Source organism: Podarcis liolepis (genome assembly GCF_965112155.1).
Source record: "Podarcis liolepis genome assembly, chromosome: 9".
NCBI classification, from domain to species: Eukaryota; Metazoa; Chordata; class Lepidosauria; order Squamata; family Lacertidae; genus Podarcis; species Podarcis liolepis.
This window is the reverse complement of record NC_139564.1, coordinates 12,907,183-12,935,137: the sequence shown is the minus strand read 5'-3', so window position 1 is coordinate 12,935,137 and position 27,955 is coordinate 12,907,183. Positions and strand designations below refer to the sequence as shown.

Sequence of the window (27,955 nt, the reverse complement as noted above, 5' to 3'; positions counted from 1 at the left end):
TCCACCCTAGTGGAACCTCGTGGCTTAGGGCATCCTGCTCCCCAACCGAAGCACTTATTTTCCAGCACACCGAGTTTTAGAAATGGGCTGCAACTTTTATAAAGCACTAAACACGGTTGTATTTTATTATTTTTTAAGAAATGGGCATGCAGGGGATATTAGGGATGATTAACCAGGCAGTCACGAGTTCGCACATTATTATTACCCAATAAGCAATTTATAGCATATTTGAATTCTGTAAAAAAAAGCCTGCTGTAATTCTCCCCTGTAACTTTATTTTTATATCTTTGTGTAAATCAGTTCTGGATTCTTACTTAGCCATTAGGAAGAGAGAGAGAGAGAGAGAGAGAGAAAGCCCACTCACTGCATATTATGGTTTAATAACAATCAAGCTGGATTTTATTGACACTTTTAAGAAAGCCACGTGCAGTTTGTTAAAAGGATGGGGCTGCGTTTTTCCGCACTGTGTAGAGATAAAGCAAGATTTAAAATATATATAGAGAGAGACAGCCCTGAGTGCTCACTGGAAGGACAGATCCTGAAGCTGAGACTCCAATACTTTGGCCACCTCATGAGAAGAGAAGACTCCCTGGAAAAGACCCTGATGTTGGGAAAGATGGAGGGCACAAGGAGAAGGGGACGACAGAGGACGAGATGGTTGGACAGTGTTCTCAAAGCTCCCAGCATGAGTTTGACCAAACTGCGGGAGGCAGTGGAAGACAGGAGGGCCTGGCGTGCTCTGGTCCATAGGATCATGAAGAGTCGGACATGACTAAATGGCTAAACAATTATATATATAGAGAGAGAGAGAAATACTGTACCTTTGGAATCGGGAACTGGCATTCACCTGAGCAATAATAAGCATCAAAAGATTTAGGGGAAATAATCCATTCGCTCCAGCCAATATCTGCAAAATCCACTTTGAGGTAGCGCCGTGTGCAGTATCTCGGCTCGTTCCACTGCTTCCTCCTTGCCTTTTTCAGGGTCTGCTCATCGAACTGCAGCGTCTGGCTTTTCTGGTGGTTGTTCTTTCTCTGCTTCTTCTTGTTCTTTGCCCTCTCCGCCAGCCGGGGCTGCAGCGTTTTGTAGTGCTTCCTCTCTTCCCAACCTTCGTCTTCACTGTACTGGTACTCGGCCCCCGGGAGCTCATTGTTCTGCAGAGGCAGCAAGACGCTGGTGGAGCGCTTTTGCCGCCGTTCCCCCAGCCCGCGTTTCAAATGGCTGTCTAATTTGGGGAAGCTGGCCGGAAGCGGGCTCCAGTGCCCTTGCAAGCTGGAGACGACACTCTCAGGCTCCGAAATCGCAGAGTCATTCGCGTAAACGAGAATGTACGGCTCGTAGCTGGGGTGCATGTTCTTCCAGGTGTGCCGGCCGACGGTGGCCATTTTGACTCCAATGAGCAGGTCGTTGTTTTGCTTTGCCTTGCTCAAGACTTGAGTGATGTTCTTCCACTGCCAAGAAAGGACGTCCCGGAAAGCAGTGGAGACGTTGATGGAGTAATGCCCCAGGGTCCGAGTTTGGTTTCCCGACGGAGGAAAACTCAACAGCGAGAGGCAGATCTGCATGTCGGGCTTCCTGTGCCCGTGGCGAGAGCAGCCCTTGATATGAGGGCAGTTATTGCTATTGTTCTGGAGATCCCCAACGTAGTAATGTAACAGAGCAGACAAGATGTTTTCAGACTTGGTGAGGGAGGTCAGGTTAAAAACCCGAACTTCTTTGTTGCCAGGGATCCCTAGGAGAAGGAAAAAAACATTTGTGTGAGGATAGAAAAGGTCAAGTAATCTGCCTGTGACTACCATACAAGTCAGTTTAACACAAAATTTCATTTTTAATTGCAACAGATATTCATTCATTTCCTTCAACTGATGCATCTTATTCTATAGATAAAACAGGACTTCAGCTGATCAATTGGCAAGGATGCATTTTCATCAGCAATTATTATTATTATTATTATTATTATTATTATTATTATTATTAATTATTTATGCTTTGCCCACCTGGCTGAGTTTCCCCAGCCACTCTGGGCGGCTCCCAATCGAGTGTTAAAACAATACAGCATTGAATATTAAAAACTTCCCTAAACAGGGATGCCTTCAGATGTCTTTTAAAGATAAGATAATTGATAAGATAAGATGGGGATGAGATGGGAAGGACACACCAGATTTTGCTTTGCTACTTTCTTGGAACGAAAAAGAAAAGGCTGCCGGGACACACCCCCCCCCCCCAATGCTCAGAATTATAAAGGCAAATTGTAAAGTCTGCAATCTTAGCTGAGAATAAAACTGCTATTCTAGCTGGTGCGTCTTGCTTCCATTTTGGAGTTCCAATCATTTAAACAGCTGCAGAGTGCCATCTGGAAGCAAGCTTAGTGCTCTGCGACCTATAACAACTTTTTAAACCTTCTTATAAAATTGGTGAGCCCATACAGACGATCAAAAAAGCACAGAGTGAAGACTCTCGTCCCTAGATAGCTTGGTCAGTGATCTCACCATTTTAGGATTTTAGCCTACTTCAGGTGTAGGTTAGTAGCAAAATGGTCTTCTCTACCTAAAAGCCATTTGCATCATTGGTGCCGTGACAATTGCTCAACTCCATGTAGAATTTAAACCAGATGGAAAAGGCAAGAAGACGGAATTGTTTTCTCCAGTTCTGTTCAGAGCACGTTGTGGGAAAATGATGAAGTGAAACTCAAACAAGAGGGTCACATTCTAGTTTAAAAGCCATTCCACTGAAGATACCCAAAGCAGGTTTTGCAATGTTTTAAACACTTGCTGCTCTTCATCAATAGATGTCACTGTTTTCCTGCATTTTCAGCAAGCAACTGTTAGGGAAACTCCTGCAAGCTGGTTCTTGGATGCTGTCACCACAGATGCTGTGATGTTACATTGGCTTTGATTTAGAAAAGGCAGAAAGGAACACATGCCTATAACTCTGGAAGAGAAGGGGGGGGGGGAATAATTTTTTCATGCAGCAGATACGTAGTTTGCTAATCATCATCTTTTAAATCATGGACAGCGGCCCAAGTAGAAAGCACGACCCAGAAGCCAAACCACAAGACGAAGGCTGCTCTCACAAGCGATGCTCAAATTGCTTTTTTTTACATTTCCCATATTTGTAGCTCTAATGTAGTGCCTGCACAAACTGGAAAACAAACTGGATTAAAAATAACTCTCCTCTGCTTTCAGCCCCGCATTAGCAGTGATCACACAACTGACAAGTTCCAGGCCAAAGCAGCAAACCAGGTACACTTGCTTGTCAGTCTCATCTAATGGGATTTAACATCCCAAGTTACCATTTAAGACTGGGGCATGGGGTGGGATTGCTTCTTCTTTGCAAAGCATCCCTTGATTTCAAAAACAGGGCCCAGAGCTGCATTTTTCATTCAGTTACAACCTCTTTGTTTGGTTAGCATGGCCCTGGTAAAAATAGAAAAAGATGGAGGTGCTACGTTGCAGCAGCAGTGACAAAGGTAGCCAAAGTGATACCGCCCCATCTGTTGTTGGACTACAACTCCCATCAGCCTCAGCCAACATGGCCAATGATCAGGAATGATGGGAGTTGTAGTCCAGCAACATCTGAAGGGCCACAGGTTCCTGGGGGAAGGTATTGTTTCGGGATGATTTTAAAGCCAGGAAAATGTAATGTTTTTTTGCTTTACTGGATCTTGACTGTTTTTAACTGGAAAATTTGCGCATGCACACGCACACACACACACATACACACACACACACCTGCCTTGGGTCTTCAGGATGCAGTAGATCAAGCACATAATTATTATTTTTTTGTTTTAATTAACAAAATTTATGCTGATGGATTGCAACAAAACTTCTAAGTACCTTTAGCGGCCAGAACCATATTGGAAGAATCAACATGGCTGTAGGATTATCCTGGATATCGGATTTCTTTAGATTTTTATTTGCAGCAGTAAGTTAAAAGCAAATAACTTATCGCAAGCGTGTTCCTTACTCCATCGCTGCCATTTCCTCCTCCTGCCATTTTGGGCACTTTCACATGGCTGAATCAGTCTCCGCGTTGGCACAGGGCTGATTTTGCTTAACTATGAGTCAAACGTGTCAAGGTGATGATGGAGTGATGGATGGATGCGGACAGATTTTCGCAGAAGGGCTGCTTTGTACCCTTCCCCCACCCCCACACGCCTGATTGCCAATTTCACATGTGCTTCACATATGGTTTGTGGGAATACACACAGAATATATATCCAGCCCCATGATAGGCAGTAATGGGTCTGCTTCTGCTCGTGGAGGGGGAAGCTTCTGCTGACCCAACTCTGCACTGAGAAAGTAACACTTCAGGATGGGGCAGGCTGAGGCAGTGCAATTGTTTCCAAACCACAATAGTTAAACATTATTGATGCATGACACTGGAGTTGCAGTTGCAATGAAAGAGTGTGTGATCAGGAAGCATTAGGAAACAGTGTAACAGGTACATTCAACAGGTAAATTACCTATTACTCTATTCTGCTTTCCAGACCATTATTGTCTCCCAAAGCAGCTTGCATTAATTAAGAGAGGGGGAGAACAGGATGCGTGAGGGAAGAGGAGCAGACAGGGAATTGATGGACTGGTTCCCAGTCCACTCACTAGCGACACTGTAGAACCAGTCAGAGGGCCTTCTCGGTAGTGGCACCCGCCCTGTCGAACGCCCTCCCATCAGATGTCAAGGAAATAAGCAGCTATCTTATTTTTAAAAGACATCTGAAGGCAGCCCTGTTTAGGGAAGCTTTTAATATTTAATGCTGTATTGTTTTTAACACTCGATTGGGAGCCACCCATAGTGGCTGGGGAAACTCATCCAGGTGGGCAAAGTATAAATAATAAATTATTATTATTATTATTATTATTATTATTATTATTATTATTATTATTATTCCCTAAAAGCTCCTTGCACTTCTGTAGGGAAGCAGAAACACCCTCACACTTTGCCTCCATTTAGGCAGGCAGCAGGGCCCAGTGACAAGGCTTCTTCTGAACAGTGTACGCCCTTATGGAAAGTGCATGATGCAACGATGCCCCACTAAAAAAAATTAAGAAGTTCCAAGCACACAGAAAAAGAGCGATACAGCTAAAGCCTTCACCCTGATACATTAGTTTTCTGCATGCAGGGAAGGGGCTCAGTTGCTTGCTACATGGTGCTGTCCAAAGAAACCTTTGCCACTGAATTCTGCAGATCGTCATGTATAGACTGACACTCTCCCAAGAGCTATTGTTCCAGGCACTGAATAACCTGCGTCAAGAACTTACACCTGCATAGTTAAGATCACTGGAGAGTTCTTTATATGGTACGTTGTGGTGGGTTGGGAACCTGCAGCCCACAAAACCTGAGTCTGGGTCTGGACGACACACTGAGCCAAACCATGGCTTACTTAGTATGGCAGCAAAAGCTGGTGGAATCTCCTTGCCTGCATGGTTTTGCTCATCTGCGGTAAGCCATGGTTTGGCTTAGTGCTTCATGAAAACTGGGCCAATATCTGTTTTCCCTTGCAAATAACATTTCTGTCATTTGCGTTCTGCAAACCTGCTATCTGGGCAGCATCTGGAGCAAGCAAAAGTGGCCCAAAGTGTGCATCTAGCTGAAGATGTTTGCATAATCCTGATTCCTCTTTGCCAAAGCACTAAGAAGGGAGGTTAATTAATATTCTGCTGGATATTATTTTGCAAGGCAAGGCTTCCCCACAAAGGCATAATATAAATGCACTTCAATATGATTGCTGTTGCTTTTTAATTAATATTCAGACTGCAATGAAGCACAGAGCCGGTGCAGCCATTAAGCGGTGTGAGGCTGTTGCCTCAGATGGCAGAAGCCCCTGAGACGGTGACTGCATGGGCAACCTTGCCTGCCCTGCTGCCTCCGCCACTGGCAGAGAAGTGGTATTGATATGGGGTGAGATTGCACCGAGTCCCAGCAAGATCTTGCAGAAATCACATTAGATCTTGCCCTGGAAATCGGCACAATCTCACCCCAAACCAACACCAATTCTGGTCCGTGTGCTTGGGGCAATACCCCTTGGCATCCTCCCATGCTACACCAGTGAATTGACCCCTCCCCCCAAAAGGAAGCAGAGATGGCCATCAACTTAGACGTCTTTAAAAGAGGATTAGACAAATTCATGCAGGAACAAGGCTATCAATGGCCGCTGTCTATGATGGCCACACTCTGCCCCCTGACTGTTGGAGGCAAGTAACGCTTCTGAATACCAATTGCTGGAAACTTTAGGAGGGGAGAGGGCTCTTGTTCTCTGCTGCTATCACTACCACATGTTTCTGGGGGCTAGAACAAGTCCACTAGCATGTGGCATGTTTACCTTTACAGAGGATATACTGACATTTTTATGGATTGCCAAATCTATCCCATGGGTGAAAAGGGATGCAATAATGAGGGCTGCTTAGTTATATAGTCATCATTAGCCCTACTTTAAATTAGATATTAAAGCAGCATGCTGGCCCCATATACTTAAGAATGCACCAGCACTTCCATTATTAAACCTTCTTTTTGTGGCTTTATAACTCGGTCGCCAGTAGTGCGCTCTGAGGTGGAACTGAGAAGTAGAAAGCGCAAGTCTGCAAATGGTCCCCCCCCTTTCCCCCCCTTTCAAGCCTTGCTTAGTAACTCCTTCCAATTCTGCTCTACGTTTGCTTTGTTTTCACTTCCCCAGTAAACCTCCTTTATAAAAATAACAAAAGTACCTTATGTATATTCAGTAAATTTGTTTATGAAATGGGGTGACACAATTTTTATTTATGCATTGACAGGGTGCCCAAACTTCGTTGAAGCAAGCGCAGCTGAAAGAATGGTGAAGGAAATTCTGTTTTCATTGCCCTCTTCCCACTGCGAAAGAAAGAAAGAAAGAAAGAAAGAAAGAAAGAAAGAAAGAAAGAAAGAAAGAAAGAAAAAGAAATCCTCCTTTTTCTCTTCCCAACCCAATAGTGTTTTGTGCTTCTTAGTAAGGTTCACTATACTTCATTTCCTGTGTTATTTTAGACTGGTGTTTCAAACTGAACTAAGAAAAAGAACAGCTTGAAAAAAAGAAGTAGGAAACCATATGGTTGTAATTGGCTCAAGGACAGGTGTAATACCTGAAATGATTTTTCAGAGATCTAGGGTTTTGGGTTTTGCGGGGTTTTTTTGAGTGTTGATGAAGTCAAATTAACAGTGTTCATTAAATATAACTGTTTGGTCTCTGTTCTGCCTTCTTTAAGTCTGCAGTCCTAAACACACCTATTAGGGAATAAGTCCATACACTGGGAACAGTCCCCCTCTATTCCCCCATGTGCTATTCTAGGGGTTCTCTTGCCTGCCCACTGCAAAAAATGCCAATTTGGGAGGGGCCAGTGGGCACACAGGGGAGGAGAGAGGGGGAAAGCCCCACTGTGCTAACAGAAAATCCTTGTGCAGGTTTCTGCCAGTGGGACTCATGTAGCAGAATCTGACCCATAAAGTGCAATCTTAGCCAAAGTGAACCACTTTTAATCCACATTGATTTCAATGGAACACAGTTAAGCAGGTGCTTTTTTTTTTCACGGAAAGCAAATGTTTAACTTTGCTTGGATTGCACCTGTAAATTTAGCCTGATGTAAAGTGGCATATGGATCATATTTGGATTTGTACATTTGTTTGTGTAAAAGGTAAAGGTAAAGGGACCCCTGACCATTAGGTCCAGTCGTGGCCGACTCTGGGGTTGCGGCGCTCATCTCGCTTTATTGGCCGAGGGAGCCAGAATACAGCTTCCGGGTCATGTGGCCAGCATGACTAAGCCACTTCTGGTGAACCAGAGTAGCGCACGGAAATGCTGTTTACCTTCCCGCCAAAGCGGTACCTATTTATCTACTTGCACTTTGAAGTGCTTTCGAACTGCTAGGTTGGCAGGAGCAGGGACCGAGCAATGGGAGCTCACCCCGTCACGGGATTTCGAACCGCCAACCTTCTGATTGGCAAGTCCTAGGCTCTGTGGTTTAACCCACAGTGCCACCCACATCCCTTGTTTGTGTATTCACTGTGTATTCTGCCGTTGCTCCCAAAGGAGAAATAAAGTCAGCATGGATCAAGTCAGCATTGGGCCAGTCCCTATCTCTCAGGCTGGCCTACCTCACAGGGTTGCTGGGAGGATAAAATGGAAGTGGGGGGAGAACTATGTATTCCACCTTGGGCTTTTTTGGAGGAAAGGTGCAACATAAATTTACTTAACGGATAAAGTAAAATAATAATAATAATAATAATAATAATAATAATAATAATAATAATAATAGTAATACCCCACCCATCTTGCTGGGTTTCCCCAGCCACTCTGGGCGGCTTCCAATAGAATATTAAAATACAATAGTCTATGAAACATTAAAAGCTTCCCTAAACAGGGCTGCCTTCAGATGTCTTCTAAAAGTCAGATGGTTGTTTATTTCCTTGACATCTGATGGGAGGGTGTTCCACAGGGTGGGTGCCACTACCGAGAAGGCCCTCTGCCTGGTTCCCTGTAACTTGGCTTTTCGCAGCGAGGAAACTGCCAGAAAGCCCTCAGCGCTGGATCTCAGTGTCCGGGCAGAATGATGGGGGTGGAGATGCTCCTTCAGATATACTGGACCGAGGCCGTTTAGGGCTTTAAAAGTCAGCACCAACACTTTGAATTGTGCTCGGAAAAGTACTGGGAGGCAGCGTAGGTCTTTCAAGACTGGTGTTATGAGGTCTTGGCGGCCACTCCCAGTCACCAGTCCAGCTGCCGCATTCTGGATTAGTTTTAGTTTCCAGATCACCTTCAAAGGTAGCCCCACATAGAGCACATTGCAGTAGTCCAAGCGAGAGATAACTAGAGCATGCACCACTCTGGCGAGACAGTCTGCAGGCAGGTAGGGTCTCAGCTTATAATTACTGACTTATCATTTGCATAAGTCAGTAATTATAAGGCGTGTAATTAATGTAACCACAGCAAACATTCTCAAAATATGCTATTTCATATAAAAAGGGTGGACCTTTACACTTTGCTGAGAACTTTGCTCCTCCTAAAAAAAAATCTTCTCTTCCTCTTGCTTACCCCACACTGGCCAAGGCAACCCCAAGACATTTTGCTGCCTGGTGACTAACATCACCACCACAGAGTCAAGATACACAGTACTCAGGGCTGGGTCAAGTTATTTTGGCACTTGAGGCTGAAACCCACACAAACACCTCTTCCTAGCAGTAAAACAAAACAAAACAATGATATTTGCTGCATAATTCAATTAAATAACTAGCAATTTACTGCCCTTTCATGAGGTAGCTGCCTCTAAGGTGGCCCTGTGTCCTATTTTACAAGGGACAGTCCTCTATTTGAAGGACCGGCATTTTGCAAGTCTAGTTTAAAGTTTTTATATATAAAAAATAACCATAGAAGAAGTGAAGGGGGCCAGAAATGTGCTATTTCCAATGAATTCACATATTCCAGGAAAGGTCCTACCACTGACGCAGATATTCGCTTGTGGGATTCATTTGGGGAGAGGGAGATAGCACACTGGGAACAGTTTGGGTTGGTAGCTTATTTCAGTTTTGCACTCCGCTGAAGAATTTCAAGTGTAGAAAGTTCAGGCAGCGACAAGGTGGGAGAGGCATTCGAGCTAAAACTTCTATTTTTATCCACACTGCAAAATTCAATTTGAAATAAATTGGTTTTGGTGGGGAAGTCTTAGATCACTGCACATTTAAGGGCGGCCAGGTAGTAAGGACGATGGTTTCTCAAGAATTTAAAGCAGATTATGATGTTGGACTGATCAAAACTGACAAAGGACATTCTAAACCTGAGTTGCCTTCAACATTTTAAGACCTGAGATCCACCGTTAAGATAAAACTGCAACATGGTACAACCTCTTTTCTTTTTGTTTACCAGAGTCCACCTTCCTCCCATGCCATTCTTTTTGTTTACTATCCCCCTGCCCTTCCACATTCTCTTGAAAACAATTAGAAAAGGTCCTGATGCTGCAATTACCATATTTTTCGTCCCATAGGACGCTCCGTCCCATGGGACGCACCTAGTTTTTTTTTGGGGGGGGGAATAAAGTAAAATTTCCCCCCCTTTATTTTCCCCCCAAAAGCAGGTCGGGGAAACAATACCAGGTCGAGGAACAGCGGGATGGCGGCGCTGCGCATCCCTGCTGTCCCCCGAGCTTGTGGGGCTGGCCAATGTCTGCCCCGCGCGAGGGGCGCTCTGCATCAGGGCGCCCCCCCCTGCGGGGCGGCAGGCTGCTATCCGCAGCGTGGGGAGCCTTGCGGGGAACTCCTGCACGTCTGCACGGCGTGGGGGCGCTCTGCTTCAGGGCGCCCCACCCGCCGGGTGGCAGGCTGCTATCCGCAGCGTGGGGAGCCTTGCGGGGAACTCCTGCAAGGCTCCCCACGCTGCGGATGTCTGCCTGGCGCGGGGGGCGCTCTGCTTCAGGGCGCCCCTCGCGCTGGGCGGCAGGCTGCTATCTGCAGCGTGGGGAGCCTTGCGGGGAACTCCTGCAAGGCTCCCCACGCTGCGGATGTCTGCCCGGCGCGGGGACGCTCTGCTTCAGGGCGCCCCTCGCGCTGGGCAGCAGGCTGCTATCCGCAGCCTAGACATCCCTGCCGGACCTCCCGTAGAGCTGCCTAGGCTGCGGATGTGTTCCTGAAGCCTGGAGAGCGAGAGGGGTCAGTGCGCATCGACCCCTCTCGCTCTCCAAGCTTCAGCAAAAGCCTGCATTCGCCCCATAGGACGCACCCAGATTTCCCCTTCATTTTTGGAGGGGGAAAAGTGCGTCCTACAGGGCGAAAAATACGGTACTACCCACTCTGATGCATCCAAGGAACACTTCACATATAAAGCACTTTTCTACTGATAGGTCTATATTCAATTACTGAGTCATGCACAGAAAAGACCCACGGAAATTAGAGGACATGGCTTTCTTCAGAGGCAGGCTTTGGTAATCTTTGGTAATATGGCGCCCTGAGCAAGGCCGAAACTTGGTGCCACCAAATGGCTCTTCTCAATCATGGATCATCTCGCTTTTGCTCCCCATTGGCTCGGTGCCCCATGCAGGGCAGAACCGCCTGCACCACCCTAAATCTGGTGCTGCTTACTTATGTCAGTGGGTCAAGTCTGAGCAGAATATAGTTGGATATAACCCAGCATCTCAAAGCCAGTTCGCATACAAGGATTATATATCTACATACACACGGCTAAGACAAAGGCTGAAACCAGTGCGAAATATCCTCAGCAACAGGTTTTTAAAGTGCAGTAATTATATTCCACCAGGAGCCTTGGAGAAAACAGCTTTCACCTGCACACCCGGCAGGGATATGCAGCTAATCCTGGCTCTTTGATAACACCTGTGTGATGCGTCTGTTGCCACACACCTGCTTGCAGCATTCACACACTTTGCATTTTTAGGTGTACACGGAATATGTGAGGAGGTCCTTTTAACTGTGCCTTCTCAGTGGAGAATTTATGCCCAGTGTCAGTTCACGCGGGGAGTGGGGGTGAAGTGTTGTTCAGTGCCAAAGACAACCATAAATAATAGTTCCCTTCTTGGCTGTTTCTGAACATTGTATCGAAACAACGTAATTAATACAATGTATGTTTTCATTTATGATTGGATCTTCCCTAAGTTCTTTCAAGATGAACTCCTTGCCCCACCATGACTGACTTTTGCTGATATTCAGGTAGACACACAATTCATCACCTAGAGGCTGTGATCTCCAAATCGCTTATTCAGACATTCTCGCAATACTGAAGTCTAAGGGACTAATGGCAGGGGGAGTCATGCAAAGATTCCTACCAGATGGCTTTTTTATTTGTTTTAATTGTTAGATAAGCTGTCCTGCAAAGAGATGCCTTTCCCCTTATGAGACACCCATTTTCTACAGCTGGCCCAAAATCTTTAATGAGAATGAACCTAACATAGAAAAGTATCCACATTGCATTTGCCCTATAGAATCACAAGAATTGGGGGTTTCGAGGAGGGGGAGGAACAAATCATCATGTGGAAAAAAATAATAAGTGAAATTTATGAACAAGGGTCTTCCTACATCAGCCTTTGCCAACCTGGTGCCCCCCGGAAGTTTTTGGACTACAACTCCCATCAGCACGACGTGGCTATGGCTGATGGGAGTTGTAGTCCAACAACTTCTGGAGGGCCCCAAGTCATAGCTGTCAACTTTCCCTTTTTCTTGAGAGGAATCCTATTCGGAATAAGGGAATTTCCCTTTAAAAAGGGGAAACGTTGACAGCTATGCCCCAAGTTGGTGAAGGCTGTTCTACACCACAACACAGAACAAGTTTGGTAGAATTCATTTACAGGCTACAGGTGTGTGAAAGTGAAGGAGGGGGTGTTTTTGCAGGCTCCCAAAGTGCAAAACACACCTTGTACATACTAAGAAAGGCTCATCAGGGGTCAGCAAACTTTTTCAGCAGGGGGCCAGTCCACTGTCCCTCAGACCTTGTGGGGGGCTGGACTATTTTGTTTGGGGGGGGGGTTATGAACGAATTCCTATGACCCACAAATAATCCGGAGATGCATTTTAAATAAAAAGACACATTCTACTCATGTAAAAACACGCTGATTCCTGGACCATCCACAGGCTGGATTTATAAGGCGATTGGGCCGCATCCAGTCCCTGGGCCTTAGTTTGCCTACTCATGGCTCAGAGCAACCTTCTTCAAATGCACTGCTAATTAAGGGCATTCAAAGAACTCACTTTGAAGTATAGGAAAAACATGGTGTGTGGGTAGATGTGCACACACACACACACTTGCAGTCTGATATGCGACAGTCCAGAATTCTGCTACATCAGTTTACCACTCCATAAAAATACCCACGGTGTGGAGACAGAAGTTTTTATCCCTCTGCCAAAATACTAGGACTGAACCTGAATGTTGGAAAACCCAAGACAGAACAAAAGGAATTACTGCTTGATGCAGTGAAGAATTAAACTAATGGGATTCATTGCCGGAAGATGTGGGGGTGACCGCAACAGCATTAAAAGGGGATTGGACTAATTTTTTTTTTAGGGCTCAGCTACCAGTGGCTACTAGCTAGGATGGCTCTATAATAGTTCCAGCATCAGGCAGTGTGCATCTGAATGGCAGTTCCTGGGACTCACATGGGGAAAGTATTGTTGTATTAAGAAGGCTGGCCATAGAGGCATTGGGTTGGCCACTGTGAGAACAAGATGGACTAGAGGTGTCTTTGGCCTGATCCAGCAAATACTCTTCTTATCTTATTCCTCAGAATGGACAAACCAGCTGTTAAAACAGGTAAGAACAGATTCCCATGGAACCTTTTAGTGGAGGAGGTGAACAAAAACCCATTAATCCCCTGAGAAATGAATTCACTGATGAGTCAAGATTGCTACCAAAGACCAGTGGAAATGGGGGCCACCTACACGCCGTGGAAGGCAATGCCAAAATCCTCGATTGGCTTCAACGGCTCAGCGTGACCAAATAATTTGTGTGCATTTTTGCTTACGAACCGAAAGGTGAAGATGGAGACAGGCACGGGTTTTTTTCTGTGCAAATTCCAGCTAGCATCCAGTGTGTGTTGCAGATAAATTTCAATATGAAATACCTACAAATGGAAACAAAATATCCAATTTCCACTCCATTTTCAGCCAAGTATGGAACCTAGTGAGGGAAATGAGAGTACTCCCCACCTTTATACGATCTAAGGTTTCACAGAAAATGTAGTTCTCTGCCATTAATAACCGTACAAATGAGCTGTCACATCCTAAGGGACAGGAAAGATAACACCTAACTGGTTAAATATTTTGCATAAATACTTATAAAAGTGTCAAAAAAAACTTATAGCCACTTCAAATTTATTTCTTTGGCACTTGAACTGCAAAAGGATCAGGGGGGAGGAGGAAAAGGGTGAGCAAACTGTGTATTTATAGGACTTTTGCCACCCACAGTCAAGAAACAGAGTAAATACAAGCTAAAAGACCGCAAAGATGGGCTCCTTTCCAAAGACATTTTAGGTTTAGAACAATAAATACCTTTTAATCAGGTATCCTGAAAGGAGCCAAGATAACTTCCCCTGAGTTGTACCTGTGCCCTTTTTGATGGGTGGCACCGCAAACGAGAAGACAAGAGTTCTGGACCATTTTGTTCCAAGAGGACTTTTTTAAAATATGGAATTCTCTGCAGAGCCTTGGTTTGTTAACTGGCGGAGTTTCCCAGGTTGGGTGCAAAGAGGAATTCTAAATCAGTGCAAGCCATGATCTTTGTGCTGAAGCCAGAATGGGATGGGAAGGGTGTAGAAGCAAGGGAGGGGCAATTATCCACAGTCTCACGAAACAATTGCCCATAGAGCCATGGATGATCATTTGAACACAGGCTGCCTATGGCAATGGGAGCTTGTGATGTGAAAGTACAGTGGACACTCAGGTTGTGAACGTGATCCGTGCGGGATGCATGTTCGCAATCCGAGGCATTTGCAACCCGCATCTACGCGTCTGCACATGCGCGGGTTGCGATTTGGCGCTTCTGCACATGCGTGACCGCCGTAAACCGGAAGTCACCCGTTCCAGTACTTCCGGGTTTCAGCGGTCCTCAACCCAAAAAAACGAAACCTGAAGCGGCTGTAACCCGAGGTATGACTGTACTGGCTCAATATTAATGATACCATCCAAATATATAAGAGCCGGTTCCTAATGCTGTCACACTGTGCTGTGACCAAGAACCAGGATGAAGCTATGCAGGTGAAGACAAGGTACTATGAAGAGTCCATGAGGCCACCAGGAGAAGGAAGCAGGTTTAGCCTCTCCTCTGGTGGCACCTGCAAGGCTGCCCCCTCCTGCATACAAGAAAATAGCTGCCATTCACTTCTGTGGGGAAATGTTCTGCACAATGATGACCTTCACCTTGATACTGGCTGGCCTGGATTCCATTCAGGATTGTACTGTATGCAAATCCAGGAGTCTCTCTTTCACGCCCACGCACCATTTTAACAAGCTTTTTACAAGTACTGTAAAACACACACAGTGTTCTTTTGGAGTTCTCAGATACTAATAAGACTGCAGCCATGATGTTTTCAAACACGCGTTACACGTTAATCCTAAATATCTGCACAAAATCTCTGCAACAACACTGTAATGCCACAATTGGATGGCATTGCACAGACTTTGCTGCACCATAGTCCTAAGCATTTGTTTGCCAATGCAACAACCTTTAGGACCAGGCCATGTCTATGTGATGCACCAAGCACTTCAAAGTATATATTTAATTATCTCACCCAATTTAGGCTCTCATAATGACAGCTGAGTACAGATGCTTAACGCGGCTTAAACCCATCAGGAATTCTCCAGGGAAAGTGCACTTAGATTCCAATGAAATTAATGGGGCTTATGTTTTTGAGTACGTGCCAAAATCCCATTCACTTCAATGGGACTCACTCAAATGTGACCAGCTTTCTTTGATTTGTATACAAGAGCTTCATTGGCACAAAGAGGCTACATCAGGGGTGCAATGCTGTGAGAAAGTCTCGCTGAGCTTTGCAGGACTTGTTTCTGAATGGACATGCATAGGATTGGGCTGCAGGTACCAAGCAGACGTTAAGTGATATGTGGAACTCAGCTCAAGATAAGATGGCTAGGTGCCCATATGCAGGTGAAATGCAAAGACTGTTAGAGTTGTTAGGTTACATTCAGGCCGCTTATGCCTTCTTTCCTTCAAAGTGTTGGTGCTGACCTTTACAGCCCTCAACGGCCTTGGTCCAGTATACCTGAAGGAGCGTTTCCACCTCCATCGTACTGCCTAGACACTGAGGTCCAGAGCTGAGGGCCTTCTGGCGGTTCCCTCGCTACGCAAAGCCAAGTTACAGGGAACCAGGCAGAGGGCCTTCTCGGTAGTGGCACCCGCCCTGTGGAACGCCCTCCCACCAGATGTCAAAGAGAAAAACAACTACCAAACTTTTAGAAGACATCTGAAGGCAGCCCTGTTTAGGGAAGCTTTTAATGTTTAATAGGTCATTGTATTTTTGTCTTTTGTTGGAAGCCGCCCAGAGTGGCTGGGGAAACCCAGCCAGATGGGCGGGGTATAAATAATAAATTATTACTATTATTATTATTCCTTGCAACATCACATTCAATCACACACCGATCATAAGAACATAAGGACAGCCCTGCTGGATCAAGCCCAGTGTCTTGTCCTCACAGTGGCCAACCAGATGCCTGAAAGCAAGACGTGAGCACAAGAGCCAGTCTCCCCTCCTGCGGTTTCAGCAAAGGGCATTCAGAAAAATTGCTGCCTCCGATCACAGAGGAAAAAGTGCTGAACTGCTTATATCACATGAATAAGGGCAAAATAAACAGCTCTGGTGCCAAGGAAGGTTTCCCTTGAAATGCAAATAGCTGCTTGAGAGAGCTCTTATTTTATTGGGAGCAGGGCAGGAAGAGAGAGAGAGAATCAAGCTTCTCCTCCCTAAGCTTCCCCTTCCCCTCCTTATTCCGCCCCCTCCCAGTTCCAAAGCTCCTTCTGTTTACATAACCCAAAAAACACATGTTAATTGCATTCCCAAAGTTAGTGGCATCTCTAGTTTGGATGATAAATAGACCCATTCTAGCAAAACGTTGCAGAGATGGCAAGTAGAATTTGGTGACTGGCAATGACACTGGAGGGCGACGCTGACACAAAACCCCACACATATATTAAGTAAAGCAGAAACATCGCCACCTGACCCCACCCCCCACTCACCTTTCTCCCCTCCACCTCTTTACCCCCTTTTCTTCCTAATATAAGACTAATGTAAAAATGTTACTTGGAAAAAAAGAGAGAGAGAGACATTACTCATACTTTTGTAAACCAATAAAATCTTTAATAATAATAATAATAAAATAAACCCTGCTCACCTGTCTAGGTTATTTATTTGTGGCATATCAAGCAGCACCAACTCTCTCCCACCTTATAAAATTGCTCCTGCCTGGTTGTCTGATGGCAATTCTGACTTGCCAGTGGTAAATGGTCAGGTCACTACTTTCAAACTTGCTATATAAACCAACTGAAGTAAATGCCCTTGCCTGCAATTTTCACACACACACACACACACACACACACAGTGAGAGAGAGAGTGAGAGAGAGCACGAATGAGCACCTAGTAGTTCCATTAAAGTAACTCTGCAACAAAGGGGTGATGGATTGTGGATTTAGGCTGCAATCGTAATATATACTTACATGGAATATTGCTTTGGAACCAATGGCTCGTGCATCCACACATTGCATCTGGGATTGAGATGCGATGCCAGTCTATGAATGTGACGACAACAGACACAGTCCAGCAAAAGTTACTCATGCCTATGACCACCACCACTTTGAAAGCAATGGGATAGGCATTAGTTGTGACTAACATAAATCTGCAATCAGTTCAATGGGAGTTTGCTGGATTGAAAAAGTGGGAACAGGAGCGTCCCACTAACAGGGAAGTTAAGTAGTAGTGGTATTGCTAAAACAGGGCTTCAAAGCTCATAGCCCTCTGGATGTTGCTGGGCTTCAGCTCCCCGCTATCCAGACCATTTAACATGCTAGGAGCTGTGCATAATGGGCAGCTCCTACATCTGGAGAGTTCCAACATCTGGAGAGTCACACAGGCTCCCCACCCCGGCACTCAAGTACTCTTCAGTGCTTTGTTTTGTGAGTTTCAGCCATCATGCTAGAGGCCAGGAGTGGGTATTAAGCTAAATAGAACTGAGTGGAACTAAGATTTAGCAGAAGAAACCCAGATGGCTCAAGAAAGCAAGCAGAAAATTCCTGGGAGTATATTTGACACCTCTGTATTGGAAATTCATACAAAGCAATGAGAAAGCTAAAATGTTGGGAACAGGCAGCATTTGGAGGATGTAAGGGTATAAGAGCACAAAAAAACTTTCTTTGTTGTGGAAAGTGGTAAATACACACATGCGCACACGTGTAAATATTGCTATTCAGAAAGTAAGCATATACTGTTCCAATGGCAGTGGTGAGGCTCTCCAGCAATGACTAAACTGGTGAAAGCTAAGTAGTGACTTTGACTGGAACAACATAAAGCCAATGTCAAGATAACAAAACAAATCTCATGTTGACCGATGAGACATCTACAGGTTTTTCAAGCTTGGGTCATGGACATGGGTCCACAGTCCACTGAATGACATGACAAAACTCCTATTGATTGAACTAGTTATGGGAATTACTCTAAGGCTGCAGTCCTAAACACACTTAAAAGGTAAAGGTAAAGGTACCCTTGACCATTAGGTCCAGTTGCAGACAACTCTGGGGTTGCGCGCTCATCTCACTCTATAGACCGAGCGAGCCGGTGTTTGTCCGCGGACAGCTTCTGGGTCATGTGGCCAGCATGACTACGCCACTTCTGGCAAACCAGAGTAGCGTACGGAAATGCCGTTTACCTTCCTGCCGGAGTGGTACCTATTTATCTATTTGCACTTTGACGTGCTTTCAAACTGCTAGGTGGGCAGGAGCTGGGACCAAACAATGGGAGCTCACCCCGTTGCGGGGATTCGAACCGCCAACCTTCTGATCAGCAAGCCCTAGGCTCTGTGGTTTAGATCACAGCGCCACCTGTGTCCCCCTAAATACACTTACTGGGGATTAAACATGCATAGGATGAGTTTGATGTAACACAGCACCAAATCCAGAACTGCTTCTCCTAACAAGACTGATAGACAGACATCCTACATTCCTAGGAAATCCTGGGTAAATTTAGAGGGATTCAACCTGGTCTTGAATGTCTTTTCAGGATGAGTTTTATTCCCTGCTGCAGCTTTCCAGGGCTGAAGCACTCCACTCAATACTGGATCTCCCTGAAATTAAGTGGTTTGCTTTTAGAATTAATTTCTAACTGTGGATGTAAGAACACACCAGAACTAGAAGATCACTAATTACTATGTAACGGCAGGCTAAAACCTCAATGCTAAACAGACCCTTAGGAATCCTGAGAGGTTCTTCAAACGGCAAGGGCATGATTGTACTTAGAATCAAGCCATCCTACTTTGCAGAGACAAGGACTAAGAAATTGTTTCTCTGTGTAAAATTTATCCCAGTCCTGAAATACAGAAGAAGAAGGGAACTTCCAGTAGCTTGCTACATGCGATACATGCGATGCAGTAGAAACTGCCCAAGCTTCAAGTACATCAAGCACATGGTTATTTCAAACAGGGCTATATGTTTTACTGACTTACTAATGGTGTGCCGAAAATAACTTATTAACTGACATATTCTATAATACACTGCATCTGTTTCTTCAGCTAAGCATGCAGCAAATGCGTGCATAACTAAGAGGAAAATATACTGGTATAAGAGTAGTGAGGATTCTGGGTCCTTTTCCTTTTGGTGACACTGTAATTAGATTGCAATAACCACTGACGCCGTGTCTCTCAGACTCACATTGAGTGCCCTAATCTTCAAAAAAAAGGCTTACAAGTTTAGGAAAAACACACACCAAAGATTAGGCACCATACATTATAAAATTCTGAGCCATATGAAAAAAGAAAATGGAAATAAATGGTTTTCATGCTCAAAAAAGCAGAGTGCGTTAAAACGGACTAACAAGAGGCTCGGGAGAAATGTAAGGAAGTATCTCATCGTGCAATGTGTATGATAGCATTTCATTAGCTTGCTGCAAGATGTGGGTCAAGAGTTTTAAAAAGTATAGACAAATGGTGGGGTGCTAGGTGATTAGTCATAGGGGAGCACCCGTGTTCAAAAGCAGTACACCCCTGGCTACCAGACACTAGAGCCAAACTGTAAGACACAGCCATCTTCATCATATTCCGCTTGTGACATTTTTGCTAAGCACCTGACTGGGGCTGCACGCTGCTTATCTACTTGCACTTGCACTCTGATCGTAAACAGATTAGGCGCACAACCTACTGAAATAAATGGCACTTGCTTCCACATTATGAAGTCATCTGTTAGGTCATCTGTTCACCCCACCAAGGCGCATATATTATCTCAAATACCCCACCACCACCTTAATTGTGGACTAACCATTTCATCTATTGCAACCTGAGACCACAGTCTTGCACATCTTTACCTGGAAATATATTTCTCTGAAACCACTTAAAGTCAATCCCAATAATCGGATGCCACGCACAGAAAGGTAGACGGGCTGCCGAATCCCCACTTAAATCAATGTGATTTAGGCTGTCAATCCTAAGCATCGTTTCCAAGGTGTAAGCCCCATTGAACTCCATGGAACTTGCTTCCAAGTAAACAAGTGCACGGTCAGACTGAAAACCGTACAGGTAAACACTTGGGTCAAAGATAGATTTCAGTGGGTCTTAAGTGTAGCTGATTTTCCCTGGCTTGTGTCCATTGGGTTTAGGATTGGGGTGTCATTTTAACCATCACCCACCCATGCCATTTTGTCAGTGGTGCTCAGGGTATATTTATATTGTGGATTTCAGGTATGTGCCCAGGAATAGACTTTCTGAGGTCTGAGCATGTAGCAACTTTTGGAAAATCTCTTTGCAGTGGTTTGAGACAAGTGCAGTCTGTGGTCTGGGTCCAGCTGTCAAATCATTCACCAAATCCCTACAGAGTTCACTGGAGCAGAAGCAAGACAGAGCCCCACTTCCTGATCTCTCAATGAACTTTTATCCTTCATTGGACGTTATCATGTATGATTTGGCTTTAACCTACAAAAGAGCTTTTTTAGGAAAAGGGAGCTCTGTGAGCAGCGGAGGACCTTCTGGTGAGTAATCATTTCTCCCAAACCGATTTTACACGGAGAAATAGGTTGAATAAAGCATTCAGTAGCGGGGGAAGATCCAGCTTTTAAAATTAAAGCCCATGGCCATCATTTGCTTTTGGTAAGGAAAGTATGTCGAAAGCAACTCGGAGGAGTTGTCTACTTGTTGTTTTTCATGTCACCCAGGAGGTCTCCAAGAAGACGCAGGGTAGACAGCCCTGGTTAAATCTCAAAAGCGGGAGGGAGAGAGAAAGGAAACCTCAAGCGATCTGTGTAAACAAAAACTGTTTTGACACGGAACTCCTCCACCTTTCGCTCTTGGTCATTTTCTCGGCAGGAGCGCAGTTTTGACTCTCCGGAGCCCACACAGGGGCGGCTTATTGCAGATTCCTGCCTTTAATATATCCGATTTCTCGGGCAGCAGGCGCAGGACACCCACCTGGCTGAAAGAGCACCAGCTCACCGCAACCACACCGAGAAGAGAGATGGTAAATTTCCCCACTCCTTGGGAATGTTGTTTTTCACATAAAACGGCCCTTAAAGAGGAGGGAAGCGCCCTTAGCGCGCTGTATACACGTGTCCCCGAACCCACACGCCTGATTTGAACCCGGCGCTGGGTAACGCTAGGTAAGAAGAACTCCCCCGCGCAAGCCCAGCTCGACGCGCGTCCTGTCAGGGCGCCACGACGACGCCTGTGCTGAGGGCGCCTGTGGCGCGCTAGCCGGCGACGGGCAAAGCTGCCCAGGTAAGTTCTCTTTCCTCACCTGGCGTCCGCCAAGCCGCCCCCTCGGGGGGTACCGCGTGCCCGTAGCGACCCGGAGCGCGCTAAGCCCACCCAACGGCGCTTTGCGCGCGACGCCCCGGGCGAAGGGATTGGCGCGGGGACCTGTCATTCCGCGGGCGCGCGCGAGCGCATGGCACGGCGCTGCCCGGCGTGCCCAATCTCCCTCGCGCGCAAAGATCAAACCAAACACCTCACGGCACACACCGCACACATTCCCCACCCGAGCAACCCGGGGCGGGTTCGGCTGTGGGCTGCCTGCTGCTGGCGCGCGCGGGCGCCTCGGCTCACCTGCTGGCAGCGCTCGGAAGCTGCGCACCGTGTTGCCCTCGCGGAGGTGGAGCAGCTGCGGCGCGCCGGGCGCCGACTCCTCGGGCCGACCGCCGCTGTACCGGTCGTAGAGCCGGAGCATGTGTTCCGAGACCTTGTCCTCTGGGGAGACGACCAGCGGGGCGGGCTGGTCACCTGCAGCCAACGCCGCCGCCGCAGCCCGGCTTCTTTTCCGCAGCCCGTCCGTGCGCTCCAGCGCCGGCTCCCCGGGGGCTACGAGCAGGCTCCAGCTGAGGCAAAGGCAAAGCAGCAGCAGCGCGCGGGGAGCGCCCGCCATTGCGCTCGCCTTCCCGAGCCGAAGGGACTCTTTTCCACAAGACTGAGGGGAAGGCGGCGGCGCGCGAAGGGAGTCGCGCTTCGTCCAAGCGGGGCCGCCCAGCGAGTGAAGGGAGAAGCGGGGCAGCAGGTGGGTGCTTGCAAAACACTAGGCGGAAAAGGAGGAGGAGGAGAAGGGGGACGGGTGGGCTCTGGTGGCGAGGCTTCTCTCGCTTTGCTTTGCGCGCTGCCTGGGGTGATTCTGGCGCAAGGGCTGAGGGTGGCCAAGCAGGCAGGCAAGTAGGCAAGTCCGTCCGTCCGTTGCGCGCGCCTCCGCAGCTCCCGCAGGTTCCTTCCCCGCTGCCTCGAGTGGGGCAGGCGAAGCCCTGGGCTGAGTTTTGTCTCCGGCGTGTGTGCAGAAGTCCCAGCGCTGGGTAATCAGCAGCCAATCGCGCCGCCTTTCTCTCCTTTGAGCCAAGCCGGCTGCGCGCGAGAAAGTCGAGGGGTGGCGGAGGAGGAATTACACCACCCAAAAGAAACACACACGCACACACGCCTGTGGCTGCCAAGTCGAGCGCTCCCCTGGATGGTGTCCCTTGCCGCAGGCGGCAGCAGCAGCAGCAGCAACAGGAGACAAGAATCGGAGGGGTGGGGAGGAAGAGGAGGAGCGGGGGAAGGGGCGGCTTCTCTCTTCTCGACCCACCTGGCTCCTTTCTTACAGGGAGGGGCGGGGGAAGAACCCCCGAGAAAAGAAGGCTGGAAACGTGAAGCGGGATCGTCTTTATAATGGCACGCCTGCAGAGGATTCCGCTTGCGCGGCCACTTTCGCCAGCGATCCTTAGGATCACCCGCGCAGAGATGAAGGAGAGCCCGCTCGCTTAGCACACACCCGCCACCGCCCCCAGCTCAGGTTTGTGAAAGTGAAGATGCCTCCCCGTTCGAAGCGGGTGGGGATTGTTCCGTCTTCTGCACAGATTTTCGCCCTGCAGGCACATTTACACAAGAAAGGACCCCGAGATACGCCTTTGAGTTGGGATGTATCGTGTTTTGGATCGCTGGTGAAGTAGAGAGGAATTGCATGAGAACAACTTTAGAATCAATAGCAGGGTTTTTTTGTTTTTGTTATCAGCACGGTGCTTTCATTTGACTTGCAGGGTTCGTTAGAAATTGGGCAGTTGAGAATAATCCCCTGGAATGATTGCTGCCATCAGCACAAATTGCATATTCCCTTAGGCGTCCATGGTTCGAGTGTTCCAAAATTATCAAGGGTACTCTTCGCAACAGTCCTGCGAAGTAGGTTAGGATTTGTCGCAGCCTACTTCGCAGGACTGTTGCGAAAAGCACAACAGTACAAATTTTGAACACTAGAACCATGAATGTCTAAGGGAATGTGCAATTTTTGCAGGTGGGACAGGAAACTAGGACGAATGGAATGCTTTGCTTTGATGACATATTGTGAACATATAGCGATTTTTATTTTTTTAATTGAGGGTTGGCTGTGATCAGGCTCTCTCGGCCGCTGTGCTATTCCAAAAACCAGCACTTCAAGTTTAAAATAAAGAAAACTGGAGTTGCTAAGCAGAACCCCTTACAAAGTGCTGTGCCTCATCCCACTGCTCTTTGTAACCTCGGATGGCTGCTGTTTCAGAGCATGTCTACACGGGCACTCCATCAGGTGACTTTTGAAAACAAACATAACCTGTGTCACTCCCCTTGCTCAGTCATGCTTTGATTTCCTCTGCACCAGCAGGAGAAGCTAGAAAAGGTGTACATGATTCACTCAAGACTGCAATCCACGAACCACTTTCTCAAGAAGGGCGCTGAAATAAATAATTTGGCAACAGCTGTGTGCAAATGATTTCTGGAAATCCTCTAGCCTATTTGCAGATAAAAGAACTGGGGAGAGTGTTTTGCAAGATTTCTCCAAGGGAAGGAGAAATTCTCCAGTAGTCTTGGGGACGAGGCTTAGCAGTGACAGTAGCACAGCTGCTTTCTCTCCCAACCCACGAGGTTTTGATTTTGTTGGATTTCTGCTGCTGCAAATGGCGGCAGAAGCAATGGTCACTGGTAGCCTAACTTCACCCTAGCTTGATTACAGAACACCTTGGATAGAAATCACCTCTGATCATGAATCAGAAATAAAGATAGTGAAGAATAGTCTGAGGAAATCCTTCAAAGTCCAGTGATACCTCGGGTTAAGAACTTAATTCGTCCCAGAGGTCCGTTCTTAACCTGAAACTGTTCTTAACCTGAGGTACCACTTTAGCTAATGGAGCCTCCCACTGCTGCCTCACCGCCGGAGCATGATTTCTGTTCTTATCCTGAAGCAAAGTTCTTAACCCGAGGTACTATTTCTGGGTTAGCAGAGTCTGTAACCTGAAGCGTCTGTAACCTGAAGAGTCTGTAACCCGAGGTACCACTGTAGCCTACTTTTTCCCAGAGGAGAAAAACAAAAAAAAAAAATATGTATCAGAAATGTTCCAAGAAAAATGCCTTCTGAGAAATTTCAGCTCGCCTCTGGAATTTAGCGTGATTACAATGGAGATTGTGGTTTGTGGATTATGGTTTCAGGCTTATAAAGCAGCCTGTATTTCAGCTGGTTTTGATGGGCTTTTAAAGGTGAGGGCAATTAATTTCCTTTGAAATAAATGGAACTAATACTTAAATCCTATGAACACAAATTAATGGAATCAGTGGGATTTACTGTGCTTTTAACTGATGGGAGTGTTGCAACCGGAGTGTCTTAACTTCAGGGTTGTAAGAATGGAGTGACACGCATTTAGTGATGCAAAACTCCCCACCCACCCACCGCCCCCTTTCTATTTTTTTGAATGCCATTATGTTTAAACACAGTTTGCATTATCGCAGTCTGGTTCTGGGTCTCCCTGAAACAGAATCATTCACAGGCCTCATTTACCATCCCCAGCTTTGCCAGTTCCCTTCCACAGCCAGCCAGAAGAAAAACACGTCCCACTCTCACTGCCCCCATAACAGGCCACTGGAATCAACTCATTGAACATGCAGAAATGTCCTCTTTCGGCTAATGCTCCAGCTAGCATTCCTCAATAGGAAAGGAGTCCCAGTCAGCTGGAACTCTTAATTCACACATCTGGAAGTGAACAAAACACAATCAATTAATGAAACCAGAGATTAAACGGAGAGTGGGGGGAAAGGGGAGGGGAGAGAGCAAATTTTCCCTAGATTTTATTGAAGTGCCTGTTTGACCCCGAATGACTAAGCAAGGGAAAGAAATGTGAAAAAGCTACATTTCAACTTTCTTCCCCCAAATGCCATTTACTTCAGTGTTTTGAGTCTTGATTATTATCTGTGGGTGATTTTTATATATTAAGTGGGTGCCTTAAACATATTACATGTATCAATAAAGCATTGTTTATTAATAAATGCATTGATCCATTAAGCTTCAAAGGATTCTTGGTCTCTGGCTCTTAGCATGCGAGTGTGGCAGCTGAGGAGCAGCTTTCCATTTCAGCCACTCATGAAGACCAGCAGACAAGCAGGTGAGAGGTTAGAGCGGAGGAATGCTCCATCTCCTTTCTGGTTTGATATTTGAGATATTTCATCTCTCATTCAAAACCACATTCAAAACTCTTTAAAAGGTGCCTCTCAATTTCTCTCTTTTGCTCTTATAATATCTGGCTCTCGGGAACAATCCACACGTACGTCATTGTTTTCTGTTTTTGATTATATTTTATTTTATGGGGTATTGCGCCTTTCGTTATGTGAACTGCTCTGATAGGTCTTCATGGAAGGAATAAGCAAATAGAACGTTCTGGGGAAAACACCCTGAGAGCAAGGGAGAATGAAGGACCACTTGGCTGAACTTCTCCTCCGCATGAAGAGCTCACTGCCTGTAAAAAGCTAGTGTGTCAGAGAGAAGGCTAGGCTAGAACTCTTATCAGTGTACTGGAAGAAGCAAAGATCACCAGTGCTGAGGCAATGGTTCTTCAACATACACTTTGTTGGACTGGTCATGTTGTGTGGATGCCTGATCATCATCTTCCAAAGCAACTACTCTATTCCGAACTTAAAAATGGAAAGCATAATGCTGGTGGTCAACAAAAGAGGTTTAAAGACTGTCTCAAGGCAAATCTTTAAAAATGTAGTATAAACACTGACAACTGGGAAACACTGGCCTGCGAGCGCTCCAGTTGGAGAAGAGCCTTTACCAAAGGTGTCATGGGCTTTGAAGACACTCAAACTCAGGACGCAAGGGAGAAATGTGCCAAGAGGAAGGCACGTTTGGCAAATCCACACCGTGATCAACTCCCGCCCAGGAACTAATGTTCCCACTGTGGAAGGACGTGTGGATCCAGAATTGGCCTCCATAGTCACTTACGGGACTCATTGTTAAAACTGTGTTTATGGAAGACAATCTTACTCAGCTACGAGTGATCACCAAAGAAGAAGAAGAACTCTTATACCTCAGATGCTAGCTTTCCACAGGAAGGGAGCGCTGGAGCAGCAAATACTTGATTCTCCACCTCCATAGCACAAGGAGGACTTGCCGTACATACTTTTATTTGCTTCCATGGGTCCTTCCGGGAAGCTGGGATGGTAATTTAGCTTCATTGTAGTTCTGTGAAGCAGCTGAATTCTCTGTTGGACTGCCACTCCCCCCCATCCTAGCCTCACCTCCCTTTGGTTAATGGGGTACCTTAAGAGAATTATGAGCCCCTTCACAAAACACTTCTACAGGTGTCTTGTACGAAACTGGGGCATATCTACCAACTGGAAATTGATTTGCCTTTTAAAATGCTGATGTGGCTTATGACAGGAGCGAGACTTCCTTAGTATCCTCATAACTTATCTGCAGCCATCTCTGATTTACCATCTCGTGGTTTGATTGCAATAACAATGCTGCTAATAAGCTGCTGGTCTTTCCCTGTGTCTGCAGAACTGAAGCATTTTAAAGAATTTCAACATGAGGTCCAAATACAACTTCAGCGCAGATCGTTTCTCTGTATGCAAGATGTTTCCTAATCTGTAATTATCATCAGCTAATGATTTAAACCGCCTATGCATTTACTGTCTAATGAAGAAAGCCGCTTCATTGCGCCACGGAATAAGTTTAGTAATGCCAGCATTACACTTTCAGTGGATCCTTTAGTGTCGGCTCTTGCGAGGAAAGCAAAGCTTTGCTCAACTGCTACATTTTCGCTAGACTGAGGTGTTTTTGTTTGTAGACACTTTGCGTGAGCATTGGTGGAGGGAACAGAGCCTTGGTTCTGGGAGGTGTTGAAATTACAGGAGTTCAGCCATTTGCATTCTTGAAAAATTTACTCCAAAACTGCCAAGTGTCTCTTTATTTCAGCTCTCTGCTTAACATTTGTGTTTTCTTTACATTGTGGGAAAGGTTTTGGTAACAGCTGGCCTTTTGTGTTTTAAAATACGGGGAGACACCATTGCTTCTTTGTTCCACAGTCTTAGGTGTGCAAGTAGATGCCTCTAGCACCTGGCAGAAACCTAGTTAGTTGAGCAATCTCCATCTTGGAACTGAGTGTAAAAGCTTTGCTGACCTGAGGGCTACAATATCCAACCTAATATTTGTTAACACCACCCACCAACCACCAGTGCCTTGTGCCTGATTAAAGTTTCTGAAAAGTTTACAACAGTATTGCGACACAATTTGGTTGGTCTTAATACAAGTATTGCACAACTATGAATTTTGGAGTTCTTTTTCCCCCTACAGACCAATATGGCTACCTTTTATTTTTTTATTTTAGTTAAAGTTTGGCTTGATTAGGATTGCATAGCATGAATATTAGATATCTGCAGTGCTTTTTTCCTAAAAAAAATGTTTAGAGGTACTATCATTCTGACTCAAGAAAATCACCATTTTATAGTTCAAATTGGGGAAAATAAATACAGTGGTACCTCAGTTTAAGAACACTCTTGT

At 46.0% G+C, this 27,955-nt stretch overlaps 1 protein-coding gene and 1 long non-coding RNA gene across 3 annotated transcripts in view; one reads left to right on the top strand and one right to left on the bottom strand.

The window, feature by feature from the left end:
• The window catches only part of BMP3 (bone morphogenetic protein 3), a 36,451-nt gene extending 13,817 nt beyond the window's left edge, over positions 1–22,634 (bottom strand). The window contains exons 1-2 of one of the 2 annotated variants that reach the window (XM_083458848.1): positions 21,745–22,634; positions 822–1,732 (exon numbers count right to left, since the gene is read on the bottom strand). In XM_083458848.1, the coding sequence (XP_083314974.1) occupies positions 822–1,732; positions 21,745–22,060 (1,227 nt within the window). In that variant the 5' untranslated portion in view covers positions 22,061–22,634. Of the gene's footprint in view, positions 1–821; positions 1,733–17,164; positions 17,653–21,744 lie in introns of those variants that run through there. The other variant, XM_083458849.1, reaches the window with a different exon arrangement.
• On the top strand, positions 22,068–23,881 carry LOC310686016. The gene is made up of 2 exons (XR_014515642.1): positions 22,068–22,189; positions 22,760–23,881. It is a non-coding gene; the product is annotated as an uncharacterized lncRNA (long non-coding RNA).
• Positions 23,882–27,955: the final 4,074 nt, after the last annotated feature.